A 26,741-nucleotide genomic window follows, 5' to 3' on the forward strand; every position below is an offset into this window, starting at 1 on the left:
AGGTCAGACTTTGAGTAAAGCACAACAACCTCTAGCAGTATGCCTGGTTAAAAAAAATAATTTTGAACAGCTTTTTAAATGGAAGGATTAAAGCCATATGGACATTGTAATAATCTATTTTTCCTTTTCACAATATATATTATGAGAAATTAAGTAACTCATGAAAAATTCAATGTATTTTTTTTTATGTCTGCTTTTGCTTCTGTTTAATGTTCTTATTCTTAGTTGTTAACATTAGAGCCCTCTGAGGCATATTATAGTTATTCTGCACTGTTAAGTGCTCTTGACTGTGATGTACCTTTCAAAGTGACTTGTGTTTCTAACCATGTGCTTTCACACCTATGTAAGTCAAAGCAATATCTTAAGTGTTGTCCTTTGTTTTGCCTTAATTTATGGAAGTTGATTTCTCAGGTTGTTATTCTTCAGAGAGACTGCCTAGCAGATAATGGCACAAAATGTGTGTTTGTGTGGAGTGGGGAAAGACAAATGCTTAGTTTTTACCACTAAGAAACACTAAAAGAAAGTGTTGTTTCCCTTTTTTTTTTTTTTTTTTAAGGGACTTCTGAAACGTTTTGGTCAGGGATTTTTTTAACAGCGTGGTAGAAACTTAGAAGGAGGTAAATTTAAGTCCTGATTAGGTTACAGCTAAACTTTGCACACAAGGTGACTGCAATCAGGTATGAATTTGGGTGAGCTTTAAATTTACAAATTCAGGAGCTGACTAGGAATCCAGCTACTAAAAACAGAGCAGTTCCTTTGCTAAAGATGCAGTATAGATTTATGTTTGATTTAAAACTATTTACAACCTTCCTGATTCTTAGGATGATGTCAGATATTTTGCCTTTCTTCCTGATCTAAAGAATGTGTACCCCAAAAATTCTGCTACTGTGCTGTTGGAAGATTAAATTATTCTGTCTAGGTATCTTCAACCTTCACGTAGGATGAAACATAAGTAGAATGTGGTGAAACATCTGTATCCATTTCTTTGCTAATGCCCCACTGTTGTCTTTATTTCTTACAAGCAAATTTTTGAGAACCTCCTGTCATCTTGCATGTTGTAAATGAAATTAGAGATGCTAAGCTGGAGACCAATAAAAATTCCAGATTTTTTCCTTGTCTCAGCAATTATATATTTCCTTTTTTTTTTTTTTTTGAGGTAAAAAAGTAATTACTCTTTAGAAAAAAATACAGTGTAATCTTCAGTATTAAGAATTAACAGAAGACTAATAATAATGGAGGATTGCATCTCACCAGTGTGAGAACACTTTCTTTTTTTTTTTCCTTTTTTCTTTTTTTTGGGATGTGAAATACAAACCCAAGGCAGCCTCCACAGGTTTGGCTGCAGGTAACTGTTTAATGTGCAATTATTTCCATTATTCTTGTCTCTGTTTCTAACAGCTGTTTTTAAATGCTAACAATAAAGTCGCAGACAAGAGTGAGAAAGACCTTACCAACAAATTACTGACAGAAATGAATGAGGACCAGGTACCTACCTAAACTGTATTTTGCTTCAATCAAAGTCAAGCCACAATCACAGGAAAATTGATTCCTGTGCTTCACCTTAACCATCCTACTTAAGCCTTCTGCAGCAAGCTGAACTTGTGTTGCTGCACACGTCAGTATTTCCTGTCTCTCAGAAAATGATTTTTCTGAATAACAGATTGAATTCAATCTATGTTTTATTCATCTACTTCAAACTGCAGATATTTACAATAGACTGGGCCTCAGTTATGCTTCTTTTAAGGAAAAGGTGAAGTACATGAATGGAATCCAAATAAATTCTCTCAACCTGGTGGTGATTTTTTTTTCCCCTCGTTTTCTTCTTTTTTACTTCTTTGTCTCAGCACTGTGGTGTTTTGGATTCTGGGGCCTTGTTTGTGAATCTCAATGGTTGTGTTTGGTGTCCTGATTCTTTGCTTGTCATCAAGAACAGATGTTCACAAAACAATGGACAGGCTGAATCAGGGAGGTAGGAATAGCCTGTTGTTTTACTTTTTCCAAATATTATGGAAAGTTTCAAATGCAAATTGTTGTATTAATTTTATAGTAGAATTATTTGTTCCGATTAAAACTGTAAAGAAATGCTAAATACAGGGGATGGTAATCTACAAATTGTGATTTTTAACTGATAGCTTTGGCTTTTTTGGACACAGCACAACACTCTAACCGCATCTAAATGTTTCTTCACATCTAACGTGGTCTTCTAATTCTTGACATTTGATTTTCAAAATATGTCTGAGATGCATATAATATTCCAGAGATGATGAAAACAGTACATTTGTTTGTACAGTGTTGCTAATTAGGCTTACAGATGGATGCAAAATAGTGCTCCAACATTTTTGTTCTTAAAACCACCATAGAAATATCAATATAGACAAGAATTACAGAAAAAAACCTCAAAGGATTGCTTAAATTGGAAAGAGAGGTGTTGATCAGTGCAATGAGACTATGGGTGAGGTAGCCACCTAACTCTGACTGTGTGACTTATCTCTTATAATTTGTGTGTTTGTGTGCTGCATTGGTGTGTAGGGCCTTGGATGGAAAAGAAGACACTTTATGTGAACTGCAGGTGCCTGATTGTCCAGCAGCACACACACACATACTGCAAGAGATTTCCTGATTGTTTTCCTCCCTCCCTCTTGAGGTTGTCCATTAGGCGCATGAGGAAAACTTGTTTGTCCTTTAGAATATTTGAAGTGCAGCGTGTGTTGTGAATGCTTCTCTCCTCTTGAAGTATGTGGATAGTTGTCTACCGTGGTGTAATTCCTTGTAGGCTGTGGGGTTATGAAATCTTGACTGGTGGGGAGATGATTTTTGAAGCATGTTGCCAAACTCTTGGTTTCCCTCCTGGCAGGAGGGCACAGTACACACTTTGGAGCTCAACCATCTTAGGACATTTGTTTATGACTTCTGTACCTGCTACTTTCAGGTGTTTCAGGGACACCTGGACTCCTTGGCAGTATCAACCATTCAAGCCCTCACAGCAGTAATGCACAAGTCTCCAGCTGCAAAGGTAACAGTATATATGCAGAGGTCTATTTGCAGTAGGCTTCTTGATCTTTTTTCCACTTAGTGTTTTTATCACAGTATCTTGATGGATCTTCCTAATGAAGATGAGCAGATTGTGGTCACACATTCGTGACAGATAGCTGATTAGAATTCCTTATCCCTTTATATGTGTCTAGTGGCTGAACACTGAGTCATCTTTCTTTCAAAACTGGAAGATCAGAGTATAATAGCAGTTGGAACTTTGTAAAGGAAGTACATTGTTACTTGTCCCATGACTACATGGGGTAGACTTAGTGGGTATTTGCAGGAATTTTCAGGCAGGAGTTTGTGTTGTAGTTTTATCATGGTTTTAAACTAACCTAGGACAGTATTGCTGTCCAAATGGTGGTCTTGCCATTCCCCTGCCCTTCCTTGGTAGTTACCGTTGTGGTTTGATAAATGGATAGATTGTGGTTAGTTTGTGATTCTGACTGGAAGCTAAGCCCATGGAAAAGTAGTGTATTTATTCCTGGATTGCTGAGTTCATTAGATCCTAGCCTTGGTTAAATGATTCCCTGGTCTTGGCACGGGGAAAGGGATGTGGCTGCACAGTATGGTCTAAAGGAAGAGTGGGAGTCATCTGATTTTATTGCTAGTTGCAGTACAGCCTGAGGGAAAAACAGCAGGGTCAGTTATGCTCCTCCAGAGCCTTATTCAGGGTGCTTATTTCTCCACTGACTCTGGAAAGCCTGAAAAGAGTTATATGTTGGAGATGAGAACTGCTGGGATTCACAGAGGGTCAATAGAGTTTTCAGTTGTACTTCTGCTGCAACATACATTTTTCTTTTTTCTTTCCATAGTTACCTAAGCAACCACCTCACTTCTGATGACAGATTTATTCTTTTTAAAAAAATAAAATTAATTTCAGTGCGGAATACAACCAGGAAAAGAGTATCCATTCCATATGATGTGTTGACTGTTTATTAATTAAACTATAAATATAAATGGATGCTACATCTTGAACTTCACTGGCTGATTTAATATTTTTCTCTTGATGTAAAAATCAATTAGTTTTCAGAAGAACTTCCTTGGAACACTTTTCTAATTTTTTAAAGTGTTTAGGATGGGCGGTTTTTAATCAGCTGGTCTAGGAGAATCTTTGACTGAAAGATTAATATTTGAATACTTCTAATTCTTAATGTAAACATTTCATGCTATAGTTTGCACTAAAAAACAAAGCTATTAGTTCTTTGCGATAGTTTTAACATTTGGATTATACTGAAGCAATTATATTTTTGTATAGGTAATTACTAAAATATTACTTTGAACTTTTATTTGTTTATCTGTGTGCTGCAGTGAGATCCTTCTCATCTGTAGCATTCTAGAGACAGTACAATGGATATGTTATCAAAAAGATTTTTATAGCATTCTAGTTATTATGTGTCTAATATTTTGTTAAATTAGAACCTGCTGCAGTAGGCGAGCAATTTTTGTCCATTTTATTTGTTAGTGAGACTGGGATTTTTATCCTCAGGAAGTCTTCAAGGAGAGGATTGGCTATGCACACATATATGAGGTACTAAAATCACTGGGTCAACCCTCACGGGAATTGCTGGAAGAACTCATGAATATGGTGAGATGTCCTTGCTTTGAAAGCAAAAACGTTTACGTCCTTCAAAATTACTTCTAGCCCTATTTTATTGTTATTTCACATCTGAGTTCTCTGCTGTTTCTCAGGCTGTTGAAGGTGACCACATGGCTGTTGGGATACTAGGCATTAGTAACGTCCAGCCCTTGTTACTGCTTATCCAGTGGCTTCCAGAACTCGAATCACATGAGCTGCAGATTTTCATCTCAAATTGGTTGAGGCGAATCTGCTGTATTAACAGACAGAGTCGTGCCACATGTGTCAATGCAAACATGGTCATCCGGATCATTGAGACACTCAACTCCCACTCCGCCCTCCACTGTACTTGTGCAGAGAACCTGATTGCCCTTCTGGGCTCTTTGGGGAGCCAGTCAATGGGCTCAGAAGAACTGCTTCAACTGATACGGCTCCTGAGGACTGAGGAGCCCAGAGGAGCTCACCCTTACGTGGTTCCAGTGATGCGAGCCATCCTGGCAATGGCCCGGAAGCAGGGCATGGCCAGTGCCTTGCAGTACTTCAACTTGCACCACAGCATGGCCGGGATCGCTGTGCCAGCAATCCAGAGGTGGCCGGGCTCTGCCTTTTCTTTCAACGCGTGGCTCTGCCTTGACCAGGACCGGGTGGACCCCAGCACGACCAGCAAAAGTGGCAAGAGGAAGCAGCTCTATAGGTATAGTTACTATAATTACTTCAGCAGCACAAATCTAGGTCATCTGTTCCCCATGGCATATGGTGCCCTGTGACATGTGGCGCTTCTGCTTATCTTCATAGAGTGCAATACATAATGCTTAGTCTGTGAAAGGGAGCGGTTTCATCTGTCACCAGAGCCAGGTTATGTTAAAGAAATAAATGTGTACTTTCTCTGTTATAATGTTTTATTGTCTACAGTTCAATATCTATAACTCCAAATTGTGTTAAGGTTCACTGCTTAAACAAAACAACATTAAAAACCAAAAACCAACCCCCCAAAACCCCCACCCCAGTGAACTCTATTTTTTGTATAAGAGCACAATGAAAAGGACAACTTCATAGTGCTTAAATAGTGGCTGTTGACACAAATGGTTCTTGATATAATTTAACTTTCTGGCTACTAACATTCAGCAGTAAACAGAATGTCTTCTGTTTGTTTGTTTGTTTTTTTTTTTCATAACAAGAGTAACAGCTAGTCACATAGTAAATATTGGACCAACAACAAATGACTTAAGTTGATTCTCTCCTTAATGAAAGTACTGTTAGGTGGTAGTTTTGATGAAGCAAGTCCTTGATTGTTGGTTTTGTTCTCTTTCCATAGCTTTTTTACAGGAAGTGGTATGGGGTTTGAAGCCTTTATTACATGCTCTGGGGTATTGGTGGTTGCAGTTTGCACAAAGAGGGAATATGCAACAGTGATGCTGCCTGACCATTGTTTTTTTGACTCTCTCTGGGTAAGATTTGATACTGACAAACACTGTGTTTAGGACAGTACTGTTAGCTAGGAAGTCCAAGTTCTATTTTTTGGTTATTTTACAAATATGTATTCATTGCATAAGAACAGATTTAATTTCAAATAATGAAGGTAATTTTCATGTAGATGAGTCATTGATGGAGCTAACTTATGCTTGTGTTACTAGGCATTTTTTATTATTAAGCTGGTTACAGCATTAGAGGGTTTTTTATATTAAATTATAACAAGCATAGGTGGCTGTGGTGCTATGTGAATATATAAACTGTCCTGCTGTGTTTCTCCCTTACCCTTTTCTATTCCCATACTTTAAGTGTGATGCACATTATTATGGAAGAGCTGTATCTCTTTTCCCTTCAAAAAACTCACTCTTCCCTTACATGTAAACATGTTTGCTACTTTTAAATGGAAGGAGCCAATAGGTGGTCCTATCTTCTAGTTAATGCTTTGGATTTATTTTCTTAAGTGGTTTCCTCCCCAGCCCAGTAGAGATGAAGTTAAATAGTTCCATATAGTCATTTCACTGTTTTTAATAATGACTTAATTATTTTATATTGCTTAACCAGCACAACATAACTATTGTTCATGTGCCTGGAAAGAGGCCCTTTGGTCAGAGCCTTGTGTATATCTACGTCAATGGACAGCAGAAGGTCTCTGCCCCACTTCGATTCCCTGCTATGAATGAAGTAAGTTCCCTTCTGAGTCATACCCCTGTTGGGATGAACTCTCACAGATTAATGAAAATATAGGTGCCATTTTTAATTTGGAAACTGTGTAAGAGTTTAATGTCTTAACCTATTGCTGATAAGCTTCTGTTCAACTTTGGACACTGTCCAGACTATCTTTTTGGAGTGTAACTAATGTAAGTAATGCTGGTTTAGTCATCTCAGTTTAAAAACAAACCAAAAAACCTCACTAGATGACCTCGATTAAATTGTGAGGTTTTCCTCAAAATAATTGCCTGAGCATATTGACATTATGGTTAAGTTATAAAAAATCAGAGCTCTGCCAGTAGGATTGAGGTAACAGCACTCAATAAGGAATATTCCCTGTTGTTTTCAGTGGTAACTTTTTTTACTTGCATTTTCTAATGTTTCCTTAACTATATACTAGTCTTATACCTGCTTTGGTAACTGGATAAGGAGTTTACGTGCAGTTAATCCAACTATTTTGAATGTGAACACATTTAGCCAAAAAATACACTAACCCTCAGAATGAGTGTATGTCATGTTTGGTTTCCTTTGTAAGCATTGTTCATTCTTTTTGTGGAACGAATTTATTTTAAACTGGGCTACAACACTGAACATTCTTCCCTCTTTTGCAAGTTCTAATTTGATATTTGTTAGGTATGTTGAGCAAACAGTTAAATTGGATGCTGTCATAGTAAAATCAGTATAAATCTTAAAAATGAGAGTAAATGTAGTTTTCCTTGGAAGATAAAACTCTGGATTTTGGCCTATCTGTAGAATAAGTGCTGTAAACATCAAGGTAACTAAAAGTGAGGCAATTAAGCTTACCATGAGAGCATCTATTTTAGTGGAATACCTGATAGGAGAAATGTACAGTAACAGATACACTGGGCTAGTATTTTGGAATATAATCCAGAAAAGGAGTGTTTATGAGGATATCTGGAGCACCGTCCTTCCTGTCTGTGCTCCTGCCAGAGGTCACACAACAGTTGGAGTAATCAAATTACTCTTACTTGGAGAAAGAGCATTCTCTGCTGTTGTGAAAGGTGGATGCTCTTTTTCTTTTTTTTGCCTAATGTTTTTCGGTGCTTGCCAGAACTTGTTGCTCTTGGTTTAATTTATTTAGTTCAGTATTGCTAGATATAGTCTTCAGATTTAGAGTGTAGATTTACAGTATGTGTTTCATTTTCTTTCTTCCATGTGTGACTCTCCAGTCTTTTACTTCTTGCTGCATTGGTTCAGCTGGTCAAAGAACAACAACTCCTCCTCCATCTCAGATCCCAGATCCGCCTTTTTCCTCCCCGGTTATGCCCCATCGGACATCACTTGGGGGCATTCTCTCTACAGGAAGTTGGGGTGGGGTGCTTGGAAAACCAGAGCTCATCACCAAGATGATCTCAGCAGGGACTCAGGACAGTGAATGGGGGTGTCCAACATCTTTGGAGGGCCAACTTGGATCTGTTATCATCTTTCATGAAGCACTGCAACCTTCTCAGGTGAAAGCATTATATTTAGCAGGTGAGTGGTTATTGTAGTGGCTTAGTGGAATAAAAGGAACGAGTTATGAACAAGACCCCATTGAGCTTTGCTCTATACAGACACATAACGAAGAATTTACAGTCCAGAAGCCTTATAAAAAATAAACTTAAAATTTAATGGTAAGTATTGTATGAAGCTTGATTTAAAAATGTTATGTTTGCATAAGCTCATCTATTTATCATATGTACAGACCTGCCAAAATCAGAATGTTAGGTAGTATTTTCACTTGTAAGTTCTAAATTTTTGCTGCTGTTTGCCTACATGTAAATTTACAGTTGAGACTCCTTTATAAAGTATTGCTCTTGCTATGATAGGCCACTTTAAAGTGATTTATGCTTGAAGATTTTTCCGTAAGAATTAATTATTAAGTGGTCATTTAAAAAAAAAATGCACTGAAAGTTGTGTCATACAGTTCAAAGTGTTAAGGTATTAAGTTCCATAATGACTTGAGGTTGTTAGAGATTAGCATTAAAACATTTGTATCGTATCAAGGAAATATTTTGTATTGATAAACAAAATGATCTTGAGGGTTACTCATTTTTTGGCATCTGGGCTTGATGACAGAGATTAGTGACAAATACGAGATAGGTAATTGTAAAAATAAACATTAGAGCTGTTTGAATGTATAAACCCCCCTGTTTTTCGTTGTGTGGTTTAGCTTTTCATGAAGAATGTAATTCTTTTTAAGCAGACCCCATGAAATAAATTATTTAAGTCATAGAGACTCCTTCAAAGCATGTCTCAAGTAGATATGGTTCAGACTGTCCTATTTGTTGTTGCAACAAATTGTAGCAGTATAAAATTTGTAAAGAGCAACATTAATATCCAGTGGACTCTTGAATATATGTATTATAAATATATAATTGTGTATATATAATTTGTTATAGGTCCAAACTGTTTAACTCCATGGAAGTCTCAAGAGGCTGAAGTAGCAGATCTCCCCAGTAAGGTGCTGCTTCATTATACACCAAAGGTATAAAACAGTACATAACTTCTCTTTGATTTCACAGTGTGGATTACTTCTGGAATATGTTCTAGAGGGTCTTTGTTTTGCTATTGCTGTTTCATAGAACAGATGAGTGTGTCATCTTTACACTGTGGTTATTATGGCAAGATAAGGAGCTGTGAGAGCTTTCTTAAACTGTAATCTTCTGCAGACATAGTAGGTTTTGTCCATGTTTGGCAAAAGGACAGAATTATCTTGTACAGCATTGAATGTCAAGTCTCAGATGACATATATGATGTTCTAAGGATTTCACACTGTTTAAATACTTTAATATCAGCACATTGGCACTAACTTCCTGAAGCACATTAGCCATCACTCTGAAATGTCATGTGTTCAAGGATCTGTAACTTGTTTCCCATAAGATACCATAGCTGCTTTGTTTGTTTAACAGGCCTGCAGAAGCCCAATTTGTCTTGATCTGTCTGCAAACCTTTTACATGGAAGACTAACTGGAAACAAAGTAGTGAACTGGGACATCAAGGTAAATGCATTCTGAAGAAGCAGAACCTGATGTAAACAAGCCAGTGGTTGTGTGCATTCACCTAACTTTTGGAATGCTGGAAATTATTAGCATAATGCAAATTATATTTAGCAGATACAGCATGTTTTTATAATGAGAATTAACGAGGTAATGCTGTAGCTGGAGTAGTATTGCATTTACATTGCATTTATTGAGAACTTATAAGGGCCACTGTTTTTACTGTCACAGTGTATGAAGATGTTTTGTGATAGCTGAGTAGTCTTCATAATCATGTTCAATGCATGTAGTGTACTGAAAGCATTTTGTCATCTCTAGGGAATTTTGTGATTTTTTTTTTCTTTAATCTTAAACTCTGAATGAGATTAAGATTAGTAGGGTTAAGTTAACACTTGTGGCTTGTCAGTAGAATACTACATTTTTTTATCTTGAGGAATAATTTACAAACAAATAAATATGAGCTGGTTTTTTTTGACATTGAACAATCAATTGTACTAGAAAACTAAGTAATAAGGAAATATTCTTAGAACAACCCTATGCATATGCACAGTGCATGTCTCCACAATCACTTATGGACACTAATGTTAAGAAAATTCAGACACTTGGTAGTTAATTTTGCTATGATATGAGTAGTTTGAAAATACTGCAATTTGTCCTCTTTACCTAGTAGTGGGAGAAAGGAGGGATGAAAAGTGTTTATATCTCTAGCTTTATGGAAAAGCGTATTGTGAGAACAAGTCTTAGTGGAATCATTCATTAACAAACATGATGGGGTTTTGCACCATCTTGAGGTGGACTAGAGAGGAAAAACCACAGGAGCTCATGAGGAGATAGGTACAGCCTAGAAGAAGTTACAGCTACTGCTGTCCTGTGGTTCAGGCAGATTTCTGTTTTCCAACTTTGATTTCTTTTTCCAAAATTCGCAGGTCTGTGGTGCCTTTTGTTTTGCACAACAAACACAGAAATCTTCATCCATGAGATGAATTTTGCAGATTTAAAAACATCATCTTAATTTCACTTTTCAGTTTGTTTAACCTCACCTTAATAAATATGGATTGGAGAAAGGGCATAATAAAGACACATGGAGTAGAGTTACAACTGAAAAAGCAGACAACAATGAGGAGGAAAGGGGTGATTTTTTCTACTTGTCTCCAGCATTTCTGACTGGGAAAGGAGAGTGATATCCCTCCCATGTTACTAAACTGGCATAGAGGATGTTGGAGTTTTTTTGGCTGTTAAAATTTTACTCTGCAGTAGTTTTCATTGGACTAAGCTGGGACTAAATGAGTAGGCGTCTCTGACTAACTTGCTGAGACCTGCATTTTGAATTGATTTGAAGTGGTGGTGAATCACTTCTAGAAATCCTGTGATTTGGATGTGTTACACCTTACCACAAGAAGCATTGTCCGAATCACAGAATCAATTAGGTTGGAAAAAACATCTGAGATCAACTCCAACCTATGACCAAACACCACCACGTCAACTAGATCATGGCACGAAGTGCCATGTCCACTCTTTGCTTAAACACCTCCAGGCACAGTCTTGTGCCATCCCTGCTTGTGAGGAGGAGGGGGAAAAAGGGGTCTTAGGAGACTTGAATTTTAAGGAGAGACTTAGAATTGACATATGTGTAAAGTTATTTTAAAAAAACAAAATTAAATTTTATTATTTTTTAACTGCTTGAAGTTGAAATCTTGCGGGAATATGATTAAAGCAGATGTGTATAATCTTACAGGCTTTTCTTACTGCTTACTGCAAGTAACTTAGAAATCAGAAAATATTTTTTTTCTGTTTTTCAAATATATTTAGCAGAAGATTCTTTCTGAGATTTGTATCCTTCAGTTTCCCATGTTTATATGGGGAGAGGAGGAAGGAAATGTAAAAATACACTTTCAAAACAAGAACTGACAGGAAGGCTCATATGTAATTGTGATGGCTAAAACCTGGGCAACTCTGTTGTTAACCTGTGAGACATTTGGATTGATTTGTGATTATGTTAGGTTTCCTGTATTTGGAGTAAATATTTGCTATGTAGTTTAGGAGATTTCATTTATGGTGATGTGTTTTCTCCCTTTTCTCTTGATTTAGGATATGATCAACTGTATTGGTGGAATAAATGTACTGTTTCCATTGCTGGAGCAGATCGGCTTTCTGGGTGGACAGATGCCTGAGAAATCTGAGGGGGAAACTTTACCTCCAGAACTAGTAACTCCCGTAGAGGGAGACTGGGTGGTGTTCTCATCCACAAAGGCATCAGGTAGGAAAGTGCAGTTGAACTGGAATAATTTTTAAATTTTGATTTTAAAAGTCTTTTTGTGAATGACAGAAGGCTGTTTATTATGTGCTGGATTTTCCAGATCTATATGAAACTAAAAAGGCTCTTTCTGTTCCAAGATATCTGACATGGATACTGAATACCAGGAATTCAGCACTATGTAAAAATAATATATTTCAAGTATAGCTATAGTTAATAGCGTTCTTTTTCTTTTACAGCAGTGTAATAGTAAATCATGAAAAGTATGCAGTTTTTTAATTTCTGTTCTGATTATTTTGAGAAATTATGTGTGATGTAAAACCTACTAATATCAATAGAAAAAGCTTTCCTACAGCTTAAGTGCTGGGTCACACAGCAGCATCAGAACAGTACTATTTAGCCTTTAGCTAAATTTTTTTTCTTAGTAAAATGTTCAGGCTCCTATCTCTTCCATTTGACACAGTCCAATTTTAGTATTAAAATTAAAAGAAATTGAAAGGAAGCCTTAAGAATAGATTTTTTTTTAACTTTGCTAATATTGAAACTTAACTTTGGCCTTAACAGAAACCAGGGCGATATCAGACCTTGCAAGGGAAAATAGCTTTTTTTTGGTTGTTGTTGCTGTTTCAAATATGATATGGTGAAGTAAAAAAAATAGATCTTTTTCTCTCTAATTTTTTTGCATACCATGGCTAGAAAGTGTCAGTTTGCAACTACAGGGGGAAAATAACTTCAGCATGTGTAAAAGATTGTAACAAAGAAGTTGCAACCTGCAGCCATGGGTGAAGCAGCTGAAATGAGTACTGGGATCAGTTTGTTCTGGAGAGGCATGAAATGAAAGGAGTTGAGAAGTTCAGGAAATAGTGAGGAATACAAACACTTGATTTTACTGTTTCCTCTCTACTTTTATGCAGTGATCCAATGATAAACCATAAGACTTCTGCTACCATTGTTCTGTTTTGCAGAAGCACGTCTGGAGAAGAACATAGTTGCAACTTTCATCTTGATGATAAAACACTTTATTCAGAGACATCATGTTAATCAAGAAAATCTCATTCACTCCCATGGAGTTGCCACCCTAGGTGCCTTGTTACAGAAGGTGAGAACTTGAAACATCCTTTAGTAATGAATGTCATGGATGAAGTCCTGGTTGCTTTGAAACATAGCCAGGATATGAAGGTCTTCAGAGGTTCCTTAGCAAATGGTCTTCTTTCTTGTGTTTCTGAAACAAAAAAGGTGTGAGAAGTTGGTCTTGATCTGCAAAGTGAAATCCAGTGTTTTGTCTTTTTAGCATCTTCTGCTTTTTTTGATATAGGTACTGCATTTTATGGTTATTCAAACTGGACTAATTTTGTTTCTTGTATTGTTTTAATGGAAGCAGATGTTGCTGTAGAAGAAAACTTTATTTTTTTTTTTTAACAAAATCTTATTAGGACATTCAATATTTTAAGTGCTAACACCTGTTGTTATTTTGCAAGGTGCCAAGCATCTTAATGGATGTGAATGTACTGATGGCTGTACAGTTGTTGATAGAACAAGTCTCAGTAGAAAAGAACATGCAGCTTTTGCAACAGATGTATCAACACTTACTTTTTGACTTCAGTATATGGAACAGTGGTGACTTCCCCTTCAGAATTGGTGAGCTCTTGGACTTGGGCAATTGTGCGAAGGCACAGTATTCTTCACTTGACACAAATCTTTATCTAGGTTCTAAAAGAAAACTTTATATTGTAGGACATATACAATATCTTTCTACAATCATCAAAGACAGTAGAAGACTCTTCAGAAAGAAGTATGGTGTGCAGTTTCTTCTAGACACACTCAGGATTTATTATGGGTATGTGGTTTACTAGTTCTGACTCCTCCTCATTTATTGTATGTGGCTGTTATTTTTTTCCCCATCATCCTAGTAAGAATTAATAAATAAAACTGAAAGTTGGCTTTTAGTAGTTGATTTAATTTACAAAATTACATTAAATTTTTTCCCCATTTGACTTCCTACTTTTCCTTGACTTGAATTTTTGTGTTAAGATTATATAAAATTTATGTCAGTGATACTAAAAGCACTTGTAAGAGTCATTAAAATTACAAAACTGTAGAACTTGTTTTCAACAATGCAAATTAATTCGTAGGTTGTTGCCATTATAGAAGGGAAGGGTGTTTCTCATTTTAAGTTCTTTTATATACTTGTAGAATTTGAAGTAGGACTTCTTTAGGAATTTTAAATTTTAGCTTTCAGTATTGATGACATATTTCTGCTTATGAGTATAGTTATGTCCTTGAGGAAGATTGGCTAGAGACTCTGCTTTTTCCTTTAGAGGGGGAAAAGGGGGGAACCTGAAATCCTGACCTATGTACAAATCAGTACAAGTCTACATTTCAGGGCTTTTATGGGCTTGCTAAGTCTGATCTGCTTATTCAGTTGCTTGACTTCAGTAAAATTTGAAAACTCGTGCATGATGCTGGGGTAGATGAAAAATTACAAAACTAGCTCATTAAAATTGCTATAAATGAGTCATGAAGAACTTCCTGAGATTGTCTTTCCGGTCTGTTGGTGCACAGGAGTGGTTGTAAAGACAGTGATTTGGCTCCCGATGACCTGAGAACGATACGGACATCCCTGTATGGACTGATCAAATATTTCCTGAGCAAAGGTGGAACACATGAAGAAATACAGAGCATTGTAGGATACATAGCTGCCACCACTGATGAGGAGCAGGTATCCAACATGGCATAAATTAAGAGTTTAAACTGTACACGTTTTGGTTTTACTTCTTGGTATTTAGAAATCTTGTCTTGTGTGTTTAAAAAAATGGGGAACAAAGAAGATAAAGACCACAAGAGAAGTGTTAATCGATGTATGGTTCTGTTTAGATATAGCTGAGGTAGGATATACCATTAGAAAAGTTATCTAGTTTACAAAACCAAATGAATTGAACTTTACCTGATCAGTTGTAATGTAGTTTCTATTTTGTAGACATCAACAGCTCTTGAACTTGCTTTATAGCTCTACTTTTTGTTTGATAAGGTGTTCTATATAGAGATAAAATGTATTAAAAATTGTACAAATGCAGTAATATTGAGCAACAAAATTTCCATTTTATTAACCAGCAAAAGGTTAAACTTAAAAGCCAAGAAAATTTTCCTAAGACAGAGCATGAAGTCTGAATGAATTGTGGATTAATTTAGTTGTCTTCATTTTGTAGCTCTGTGGAATTTTGGATGTTCTCTTCAGCCTACTTCATTCCAGTCCAACTCCAGACCAGCTTTTTTTATTGCTTTTTGAACCAGGGAATGCTGATATTCTTTATGCTCTGTTATTGCATCAAAGATACTCTGACAGGCTTAGAGAGCTTGTGTTCAAGGTAATGAATTGAATGATACGTTCTTAAATTAATCAGTTGAACATAAATTTGTATTTTTCAATGGTCTGACTGCAGAAATGGATATAATTAAAAAGGTACTAATCATCCAAGTTTTTTTTCTTATCTCTTATGTTAGCTAGATGGTATTGTCACAAAGGAATTAGTGTTCTCTTGAAGTCAAGTATTGAGATCTATTAAAAAAAAAGAAAGAGTCCATGTTGTTTGAGTTAGCCTACAAAATAAACTTTAAAAACTGTGGACCAGCATATTGTACCATACACAACTTTAAGAGGTCTGGATGTTTCTTTGTGTTTATTTTGCATTTGTGTCTATTTTTTCTCGCAGATTGTGGAAGAGATGCTGAAATGTACCAAAGTTTATGAACGTAGTAAGCACCGTATGAGACTCAGAGAAGTGGGATACTCTGGACTGGGGCTTCTTCTGAATGAATCACCAGTTCCTGTTTCCCTAATTAAAAACCTTCTTAACCAAGTTCTTTACGCAGGTAGTTGGCAAGTGTTATGTCTAACGTCAGTATGCTCTTGCTGCTTAGAGGCAAACATACCTGTTTTTTGTTCAGGAAAACCAGAGCTGTTCTACTCAAAGTTCCTGTTAGTCCCAGCTAATGTTTTCTTGTTTTCTTGAAGTTTGTTCCTTTTACTGTCCATGGATCTAGACATGACTTGAAAGGCAGTTTTTAATATTTAACTGTTACATTCTCGTGTGATATTGCTTATGTTATTTTTTTCTTTCTCTCCTACAGATCCTACTGTGAATTATAAAGATCTTATAGCTGTAGTGCATCTGGCTCATAGATCAGATATAAACGTGAGAGTGGTTATCTGTAGAAAGGTTAGTTGTCTTCTTTAGAACTGGAATATTTTCTTTTAAGCCCATAAACTGCACAGTGTGATAGCTAAATTATTTCTTTAAAACACAGTGGTAGTATTTGTTGCTACTGTTTTCTTTAGTGATGATTCATGTTAAAAACTAAGCCCATCTGTCACTTTCTCTTGCATTTTTTACATTCAAGTCCTTTTAAAGACCAAAACGAAAAGCGATGCCTCTATCATGATTTGCAAATAGCTTGTATTTGCTACAGGTTTGAGGTAGTAGGCTCCTTGAATTACTGAGTTTTCTCAAAGGATGCATAACACCACGATCAAAGTTTTGTTTATGTTCTTAGTATGTTATTTTGATGGAGCATACTACGGATCAAAAAAGTAGTTGTAGATGCAGGGAAGAGATGGAGAAGAAGCAGTGACTTTTTCCTAAACTGAGCTCTCTCTGGCTTGTATCACTGGAATTAGTAGTATTGAATGTAGCTGTGAGGCACTGTATTGTCTGTTAAGGTTTTGCAAAATGAAAAAAGTGAAACTATAATGTACACTATCAGTAAGATATTAATACTGTGGTTTTCTTAATCAAGCATATATACTATTTCAGAGTTTTATCTTTTTGTAGACTAGTGGCTGAATAGGATTATTTATTGTGATAACTGCCTTTTGCAAGAATTGTTGCAGGACAAATATGAGGACTTAGCAATATGCTTTGATAGCTTCTTTTCTCCCTTATTCCTGAGAATTTTTTTTCCAAAAAATGGGAAAAAAATTATTTTGTGGCTTGTTTGATTATTATTAACCAATTGTTACAAGGTTTTAAAAAAAGTTGTAAGATTATAAAATATGTAATTGAAAAGCTAGATGAATGCAGTTACAAGCTAAAATTAATGTGTAGATATGTGATATCTTCTGTCCTTAGATTTTGCACCTTTTGCACACCCAAGTGGATGCAGCTCAACAGATTTCTCAGCAGCTGGGCTGGCAGGACACTTTGGTTAGATTATTCCAGAAAGAAAACTCAGAGGTCCGAACTGGCTTTAAAGAGAACAGGACTGATTTCTTCAGGGAAGAGGAAAAAAAGCCTCCTGCTGAAGAGCTTCAGAAACATCCACCTTATAAGACAGAGGGAGAAAAAGCCAGCAGTTTTGTTAATGGTCTGTTTGATCAGTGGAGTTTAGAAGACAACAAATCCCTGGATGTCCCTGCTCATTTCTCTGTTATGCCACTGGAAGATGCATCCACAGCAGAGATGTCTTTTAGTTCAGAGGACCGAGAAGAATTGTGGCACAGTAATCCTTCACATTTGAGTTTAGATCTCTCCAGTGTTGACTCTTATGAGCTGGCTGATGTTGGCAACCAGATGACAGATAGCCAGCCCAGCACACCATCACCTACAGAGAGCACAAAACCGTTCTCTGGGCAGCCTGACAAAGAGTTGGGTGTTATGAATGATGTGGGCTTCACAGCTGATCTTTCTTTATTTGAAAACCAAGGAGTAAGTAATTCCTCCCTATGTGGCTAATTTCTCTAACTGTTGGCAATTTCTCTTTATTCTTTTAAACTATCTAATGAATAATTATTATCTTTTTTTTTTTTTTTTTGGACTCTCTCATCTTCCAACAGAAAAGTGAACAGTATGTCTCTTTTATAGTGAGTAGGGATACTTCCTTTTGTGATGTGTCTTTTTCGATTGTCTGGTTGGGATAGCTTTGATGTTAAACAAAAAATAAAACCAACACCCTCTACCCCAAACACAAGAAACTACAAACAAAAAACTGCAAACTACCTCCCTGCCTTTTATATTTAAACATCCTTTATCTTCCAGAGGAGGCATGGGGCAGACTTGCTGTGAAAAAATCAAGGGTTGCTAAAGGCAGTATGTATTACAACATACAAGCAAGCCACAGTCTTTTATATTTGTGTTTTCACAAATTTAGCAATTAGACTTTAGACTACAGAGTTTTAAAAAATGTTTAAATGTGCAAGCACAGGGACTGTGATGAGCAAGAAACGTTTTGAAGGTTTTCTACACTACAAGGGTTTTAAATATTTCTCTTCTTTTGTAGGGGAGTGATAATGAACTGGTACAGTTACTTACAGACATCTTACTGTGTATAATGTGGAAAGGTGTTGAAAAATCTGATGATGATGCTTGGATCGAGAGAGGACAGGTGTTCTCTGCACTGACCAAACTGGGGATGTCTAATGAGTTGCTGCGACCTTCTGATGAAATAAAACTCAGGTGAGTGTACTGTCCATCCCTTTTAAGGGTAAACAGACGAAGGGACATGAGTGAAGCTGGGAAGGGGTGGGTGTTTCCTAACAAGATGTACTTTTCTTTGCTCTCTCTTCACATACTGTCAGAAGTATATTCCACTACCTATTTAGTAGTGTCGTGTGGCCATAAGGTTTTAAAACTGTATCGCTGTTTTCATGAGCCTCTCAATCTCTTTTACCTCATTGGCTTATCAAGAAGGTGGCAGTTATGTCACTGCAGACTAAGAGATTCAATTAAATACTTAATTGGATTTTTTAAAAGCCACTTACACTTAGAACATGTAATACTTACTTTTGGATTTTGTTTTCTTTGCAGCTTGCTGGAGAAGATGTTAGAATGGTCAGTCACTGATAACAGAGATTCAAAAGCTCTCCCTACACATGCTGAAAATGCCTTAAAGCTCTTGCTAATTGTACAAGATTTCCTGCAGGCAGAAGGACTAATTAATTCAAGTTTATGGACAGAAAAGGTACAGTAACTGAATAATGGGTGTACCGTATATAGGCTGAAATAGCAAGGAAAAAGTTACCAGCTTGGATACTGTCATCCTTTCTAATCATATGTTTTTAAATCATAGATATTACAGAGTAAAGATTTATCGTGGAATGGAGTAGAGTACCCCATAATGAGTAAGAGTGTGAATGCTTACCACAGGGAATATGCTTAACTTTCCAAATTAAATAGACCCCTAAGTGGTTGTGGTGGTTTGGGCTAGGCCTTCCTTGGTGACTAGTTTGTAACCAAGGAAGGGTCCAGATTTACCCAGTATTCCCTACGATTTTTACGTAAGCTGGGCTATAAGAAGAAAGGAGGAGAGGCTTTCGTTCTTTTTCCTTCCGGCGGCTTGGAGGTGCAGGTTCCCTGCTGTTGAGTCTGCCGTGTTGGGGAGCGAGGCCTGGTTGGGCCTTGTCGACCTTGGGAGACAGAGGTTGCCGGCGATCGTTCCGGAGCGACCCTCGGTTGTCCCAGGAGAGTAGTGAGATATTTCTTTGCTAACTCTTTTAGTGGATAGATATTGGGCTGGTAATTGGGATATTTATATATATAATATTTTGGTTTTGTTCCTTTTCCTTTCCCCCTTCCCTTTCCCTTATTTTTAATTATATATAAGTGTAAATATATTTATATATCTCACTTTGGTTGTCTCTCTCTCATTTCGGGTTTTCTTTCATTTTTTTTCTCCCTCTTCTCCCTGAGGTTTGGGGGGGGGGGGGAACTCTGGTGGTAAGGTTTGGAGACTTGGCAGGGAGCCAGCTTCAAACCATATCAGTGGTACTCTTTACTGAAAATTCAAGTCTCGCAGACTGGAGAAATACTTGGAAAATGTAGAAGCTAATGAAATAATATCAGTTGTAGCCTAAGCACATTTTGCACCATGCTCATTGTGTATCCTGAATAAAAGACCAGCCAAAATTCAGGTCTCACAGACTAGAGAAATACTTGGAAAATGTAGAAGCTAATGAAATAATATCAGTTGTAGCCTAAGCACATTTTGCACCATGCTCATCGTGTATCCTGAATAAAAGACCAGCCAAAACTCTGCTCTCAGCTACAGGCTGAGAAATGTCAGTTCTGGGGTTTGACCTATATTGAAGTTTCAACACCCATAATTTGTCTCAGCATTTATGTAGTTTCTGGCACTGGTCTTGCTTCTTCTCCAGTCTGAGTTGTCATTGCTTTTCCATTTTTCTATGCAAAAGGGGAGAGATGCTATGTGGAAAGTGTCATTATATCGTGATAAATCCTCACAAAAATACTTTTTAATGTTACTTTTTTGTGGAGAAAAAAAAAAGGTATAATGTTAGTCATCAACACAGTAATTCCTAAGCTGTTCCCCAAAATACCTGCTTATGAGTACGCATAGCTTAATCTTAAAGCTTCAAATTGCTCATTTTAAAAAAGTCTCTTCTTGGTAAAAGCTTTGCCTTCTGTTGTGAAACCTCATTAGAAATGAGATCTGAACTTTGGAGTAATGAGAGTTGTGCTTCTTGCCAACTCTGAATTGAAAATTACAGTACTTTCGTAAATTATTTTCCACTGTCCCTGGAGAGAATTTAAAGCACTGTAATATCCTAAGCAGGATAGCTTTCAGTCAGAATGATTTTACATTTGAGTAATTTATTAGAGAATGTATCAGCATGCATTAGTTTTAAGTAAACATGCCTGGATAGTGAAATCTGCCATTTGTCTTGTGAATAACTTCCTTTCCCAAGGTTTGTATCACTCCTGGTGTCCAAATTCTGACAGAAAGGAGTGCCTCCTAGAGTGGAGTCTATAACTTTTCTAAGGAAATGCCATTTACTGGAATTAAATTGTAGGAAAAGCAATAAGCATACATACTATATGCTGATCTGGGCTTTATTCGGGGGAGATACTTGAGTTAACATACTGAGCTAGATGGAATTTTGTAGTCAGCAATTTCTTGAAATTACTGGTTTAACTGCAGTGTTCTATGATCCTTTTCTGGGTTTGGTTAAGTTAGAAGTGGGAACACAGGCTTTTCTTCAGGTCTTTGAAATTACTGTGTCTCCAACTGGAGTTATTGTTTATTTTATTACAATGTATTTTATTTATTTTAATTTTATACAAATCTTCTGTTTTTGCAATAGCTCTTGGAAGAACTAGTAACTCTCATGGATAGCCTGTCAGTCTGGTACTCTGCTGGCCTAGAATCAATTAGGCTTTCACAGGTCCAAGTCCAGCTGCTCCTTGGATTCATTGCACAAGATAACTTACAGGTTTGTTCCAAATTCCTGCAAGTAGTACTGAGTTTTAAGGGCGTGTTCGATGTAACTGTTGTGGGAAGAGCTGCTCATACCAGCGGGGAGATTGGCAGCAGTCCTTTATCCTTCTATAGGGAAGATATTTTACTGTTTCTTACCATTTGAAAGCTTACAGTCCTGTCATTATGCACCTCTGAAGCACAACAAAGAAGTAGAGGGCAAGCTGTTTGAAGCTGGAACTATGTAGGCACTAGTGGCAGTAAAAAGATAGGTATTGAAAATTGCTATTTTGAGGATTGCATTCACTTTTTGCTGTTTGTTTTTGTAGGTCTGTGCTATGGCAGCAGCCAAACTAAACACCCTCCTGCAGACTAAAGTAATTGAGAGCCAGCCTGAAGCATGCTACCTCTTGGGGAAGCTGGAAGGCATTTTGAGTAGATCAATTGAAGAGAAGACAGAAACTTACTCATTTTTGATTCCCCTTGTTCGGACATTGGTATCCAAGATTTATGAACTTCTTTTCATGAACCTGCATCTCCCTTCATTGCCTCCTACCAATGGCAGCCCTTCTTTCTTTGAGGACTTCCAAGAATACTGCAGCTCTGATGAGTGGCAAGTTTATATTGACAAATATGTAAGTACTAGATTCTTTTTTTATCATTTTCCCCCTCTTTTTAGCCACGAAAGCAGAGGAACCAATTCAGAAATCGTGGTGTGCTTTTTGTTTTGCTTTGGTGGAACCAGATTATTCCAAATATGAAGCAGTATGAAGAGAACTCATTCAGACATGATAATGAGCAGATGGCACTTTATTGGAAAGTTTGTTATGAAGCATTTATGGTGAACATGCACAAGCGAGACCGGGAAAGAGGAGAAAGTAAGCTTAAATTTCAGGTAAGGTTTTGAGTGAGTGCAAGGTTCTCTTAGAAGTTAGTTCTCTTAGAACTGTCTCAAGAGTTGACTTCTAAAAGATGGATAAAATGAATTCCAGGATGATCCAATTCAAATGACTGTGAACAGGTTAATTGTTTTAAGATTTTGTGGGAAGTGTGACTATATACACTTCTAGGATATGCTTTTTAATTCTGCTCTCTATTTAAGAATCTTATCTGTTAAGCAAGGTTATTTCAGTGCAGTAGCCCTTTCTCTTAGTACAGCAACCTAGAATTATGTTCTGCTATATGCTGCATCTTCTTTTACTTTGATTTGTGTTTTGAATTTCTAAAACCTGTTCTCCATTATGAGCTGTCAGTTTTTTGATTTTTTTTTCCTCCTTAGCCCTATTTCAATGCAATTAAAACATTTAAAACAGTGAACAGTTCCTATTTAATGTGTGGAAAAATTACTTCTAATCTGACCTTTTCCTGTAAGGTCCAGACTCAGTTTCAGCATTAGAATTAACTGGTAATTACAGGAAATATTATAGTAAAGTTAGATTTCTCTTGTTTTCCCTTTTTTTTCTTAATAAAGGAGCTTGTAATAGGTCTGTTTTATTCAACTAGATAAAGGAAAAATACAATGTGAGTCACATCCTAGAATATTAGAATTTAAAGAAAAATCCTATCTATTATAGTAGGATTTCTGGTACTGACCACTTTTCTGACAATGAAAATGACTTTCATATGGATTCAGCATTGATAATGCTTTCTTCACATCTTTAAATCAAAGACTAGCACTATTTCTTCTAGTACTAAGCTTTTTAAAATTTCTCTCCTAAGCATTAATTTAAAATTTCAGAATTTTTTACTGCTAAACTTTTTTTGTTTCTTCTTATTTTATGAGATTTCTTCGAAGACACGAACCTGTTTTCAAAGGTCAGTTACTTCAGTGCTAGATTTATTTTTAATGGTCTTTCAGGAGCACTTTGTGGAACCATTCAGCAGAAAGGCTCGACAGGAAAATCTGCGGTACAACAGTATGCTAAAGCAACTTAGTAGTCACCACACAGCTACTCTGAGGCAGTGGAGAGCAGCCCAGCTTTACTTGTTCTCTGAACGTGGTCCTTGGTCTGAAAGGTAAGAGTGAAGTTCTTAAACTGTATATGATGCTTACAAGGAATTTATTCACATGACTGTTTCACATAGTTAGAACCAGGTCAAATTGAGTTCTTGAGATGTGAAGTGAATACTGAATGGATCTTTTATAATGTTTTCTGCATTTAATTATCAAAATGCAAAGTCTGAAGTGTTATGCTGAGCTGGTTACCTGGATACTAGATTTTCTTGCCAAGTGGCAAATGAAAACTTTTGAGTTTTTTATGCATGAAAGTAATTTCAATTTAAGAGTACATTTTGCGTGTCTTAGATTTTGGGCAAGTTCTGGATAAAGATGTTTTGGGTTTTTTTTGTCATTAGCTGAAAGTGTAAACAATTTGGTGTATTTCAGTAGAAAATACTGTTAAACAGGGGTGGTCCTGTTTAACATCTTTATCAATGATTTGGACAAAGGGATTGACTGCTCCCTTGGTGAGGTCACAGATGACACCAAGTTAGGTGGGAATGTCGATCTGCTGGAGGACAGGAAGTCTCTGTGAAGAGCTCTGGGTAGGCTGGATCAATGAGCTGGGGACAACTGCATGAGGTTCAACAAGGCGAGCTGCCAGGTCCTGCCTTTGGGTCACAACAACCCCAGGCAGCACCACAGACCTGGGGCAAGAGTGGCTTGAGAGCTGCTCAGCAAAAAGGGACTTGGGGATGCTGGTTGACAGTCGACTGAACATGAGCCAGCAGCGTGCCCAGGTGGCCAAGGCCAGCGGCATCCTGGCCTGTATCAGCAGTAGAGTGGCCAGCAGGACTAGGGAAGTGATTGTCTCCCTGTACTCGGCACTGGTGAGGTGACACCTTCAGTGCTGTGTCCAGTTCTGGGCCCCTTACTTCAAAAAGGACATTGAGATGCTGCAATGTGGTCCAAAGAAAAGCAATGATGTTGATGAAGGGTCTAGAAAACATGTCTTATGAGGAGCAGCTGAGTGAGCTGAGCCTGTTTAGCCTGGAGAAGAGGAGGCTCGGGGGGACCTCAATGCTCTTTAGAACTCCCTGAAAGGAGGTTGTAGTTGGGGTGTGGATCGGCCTCTTCTACTGTGTCTCAAGTGTCAGGACAAGAGAAAATGGCTGCAAGTTGTGTCAGGGAAGGGTCAGATTAGATATTAGAAAAAGATTTTTCACTGAAAGAGTGGTTAGACATTGCTCAGGGAAGTGGTGAAGTCACCATGATGACTCACCAATGTCACACTTCACTCTGAAAGTGTTGAAGAGGCATCTGGATGTGGCACTTGGGGATATAGTTTAGGGGTGATTATGGTGGTGACAGGTTGATGGTTGGACTAGATGATCTTGAACACCTCTTCAAACTTTGTTGAATCTGTGAAAATAAATACTGTTTGCAAAGTAAAGATTGATGATTGGAGCTGCAATACAAAATAAAAGCAATAAAGTGCATTTTAATTTTATATGTTTTACAGTGTTGAAGTGGATGACCAGTATTCTTCTAAATATGGTCTTTTGTAATCAGTTCATTCATTTAAGTCTTTGCTTTCTTTAAACTGTTTTTATGAATATTCTTGTTTTCCTAGGAAACAGCGTCCTATTCACTGGAAACTTTCAAATGTGGAAAACTTTTCACGTATGAGACTAAAACTAGTGCAGAATTACAACTTCAACTCTCATCAGGATGCTAGTGACCTGAGAGATAATTTAGGTAAAGTTGTATTTGCTATTTCCTTTGTCTTTACCAAAGAAAGGTACACACTTTCCTCTTCATATTTAACAAGAAGTTTATGCTAGATACTTAAATCTTGATTTTTCTATATTTCATCTTTAGTAATACCTATAATATAATAGTGCTGTTTTGACCTGAAACAGTATCTTCCTACTGATTAGAATTAGTTTCTCCTTTTTCATTGAAGTATGTTTTTATTGTGCAATAACAAAAGAAAATAACTCCTTTGTTTTGAAATAAGCAGTCAAAAGGTTTCTCGCATAAGATTATTTTTTTCAAGAAAAAGAAGCAATCAGACCAGAGTAAGCAGGCAGCATTTGTTCAAAACCTTTCAGTGTTTATGTTTAAAATGTGTGGATATGAAACTGTTTCAGAAATATGCCAAAGTGGTGTAGCTCTGAAGTTGGGTGCATTGGATATCAAGGCTCAAACAAAACAAAAAAACCCCAACACTCTTGTAAGTCCATATAAGCAAAAAATAAATGCAGTGTTATTTCCATTAAATCTGCATGCTTTAGCAGCGTCTGAAAGAACATTCTAATATATTTTCTTGCAAATGTCCCCATCAGAATTCATATTAAATTTTTCTTAGGTGTTTGTCTTCCCTTTCCACTGTTACAGGTCAATATGTATTTCAGTGTAGTTCAAGGACTATTTTTAGTGTTCTGCATAACCCCAAAAATATTTAAGAAGTCTAGTTGCTTCTTACTTGGTTAAAACCAACATTCAACCATAGAAGACACAGTAGTTTAAATTTCCAAAAGTATTGTAGCAAAAAATGTTCTGAGCTGTAATGTCTATTTATGATAGGTGTGCACCAGACACAGCCCTCTAGTGAGTCTCTGCTTCTGGAGGTGGTGAAGCAGGTCAAAGTGAGTGACTTGGAAGATGATGTTCTTGAACTACCAGATGAAGACACAGCAGCCAGTTCCAATTTGTAAGTAGAGCAGAATAGAATGATTGAAATTTGTTTCTGTGGTAGGGGTAAGTATCAAGAAAGAAGTTTGGGAATTGATTAGTATACAGAACTTCCCTCTTTCTTTGTCTGGCCTTAACAATCCAATCCAGGGCAGTTTTGATCAGCAGAAAAGTTTCTGTTGGATTTATCATTGTCAACAATGGGACATGAAAAGCCTCAGGGAAAAGAAGGCAGAGCATAGGTTTGTGAGGATCCATCGGTGATTTACTGCTCGCGGTTGGTCTGAGGCTGAAGCTCCAGAATTGCTGAGGCTTTTCTGTGTACATTGACTGTAATTCTCAAGAGGCAATCTGCCCTATAAGGACATGGACCAGACTTGAACTGGCTCTTGTCCATAGTTGCTGTGGCCATTCACTGTATCATCAGTTGCATAGTGTGAAAGTTTGCTCGGTTGGCAGTAATCTGCTAGAGAGTGCCTTGAATTTGAGCACTTCAGGGAGAAGGCCTGCTGTGCTTCCTTCATGTCACTTGTGTAACTGTAAGAAAAAAACCCCCCTTTCCTCCCTACTCCTTGAGGGAGGATAGCAAATACTTTTTTTTCAGTATGTGGACATGTGATGTTGTGCATGCATCTCTGTGTGTCTGTGCTGTAGAAGTCCAGTAGAGATGTGGCTCTTTCAGTGATACTGATGCATCTTCTTGTACTTTAAAGTTTATAAAATGCTTGCTATAGACTGTAGCAAAATAACTCGGGAAATAGCTTTAGACACATGAACTAGGACTCAGCTGTGCTCTGGGCCAGAGAATTTAAGCACCTAGCAACTAAAAAGGGAAATGCAGCCTGACATTTTCAT

General features: G+C 37.1%; 1 protein-coding gene across 7 annotated transcripts in view; it reads left to right on the top strand.

Annotated features, from left to right (window-relative positions):
• NBEAL1 (neurobeachin like 1) overlaps positions 1 to 26,741 on the top strand; it is an 85,590-nt gene that overhangs the window by 33,384 nt on the left and 25,465 nt on the right. For 5 of the 7 annotated variants that reach the window (XR_007904574.1, XM_051787698.1, XM_051787699.1 and 2 more), the window contains 26 exons: positions 1,399 to 1,485; positions 2,930 to 3,013; positions 4,523 to 4,621; positions 4,726 to 5,306; positions 5,928 to 6,060; positions 6,644 to 6,763; positions 7,981 to 8,284; positions 9,193 to 9,278; positions 9,703 to 9,792; positions 11,878 to 12,046; positions 13,009 to 13,142; positions 13,522 to 13,681; positions 13,778 to 13,880; positions 14,606 to 14,762; positions 15,250 to 15,408; positions 15,754 to 15,913; positions 16,172 to 16,260; positions 17,170 to 17,745; positions 18,317 to 18,492; positions 18,844 to 18,997; positions 21,138 to 21,266; positions 21,580 to 21,885; positions 21,996 to 22,145; positions 23,109 to 23,266; positions 24,823 to 24,947; positions 25,779 to 25,905. Coding sequence is in view for 6 of the 7 variants with exons in the window: in XM_051787698.1 (XP_051643658.1) it covers positions 1,399 to 1,485; positions 2,930 to 3,013; positions 4,523 to 4,621; positions 4,726 to 5,306; positions 5,928 to 6,060; positions 6,644 to 6,763; positions 7,981 to 8,284; positions 9,193 to 9,278; positions 9,703 to 9,792; positions 11,878 to 12,046; positions 13,009 to 13,142; positions 13,522 to 13,681; positions 13,778 to 13,880; positions 14,606 to 14,762; positions 15,250 to 15,408; positions 15,754 to 15,913; positions 16,172 to 16,260; positions 17,170 to 17,745; positions 18,317 to 18,492; positions 18,844 to 18,997; positions 21,138 to 21,266; positions 21,580 to 21,885; positions 21,996 to 22,145; positions 23,109 to 23,266; positions 24,823 to 24,947; positions 25,779 to 25,905 (4,616 nt within the window). In the remaining variant the exon portion in view is untranslated. The other 2 variants (XM_051787702.1, XM_051787701.1) reach the window with 2 other exon arrangements.

The sequence above is a fragment of the Manacus candei genome, unplaced genomic scaffold, assembly GCF_025592945.1.
Source record: "Manacus candei isolate 608988 ecotype Guabito, Panama unplaced genomic scaffold, ASM2559294v1 h1tg000023l, whole genome shotgun sequence".
Lineage (NCBI taxonomy): Eukaryota > Metazoa > Chordata > Aves > Passeriformes > Pipridae > Manacus > Manacus candei.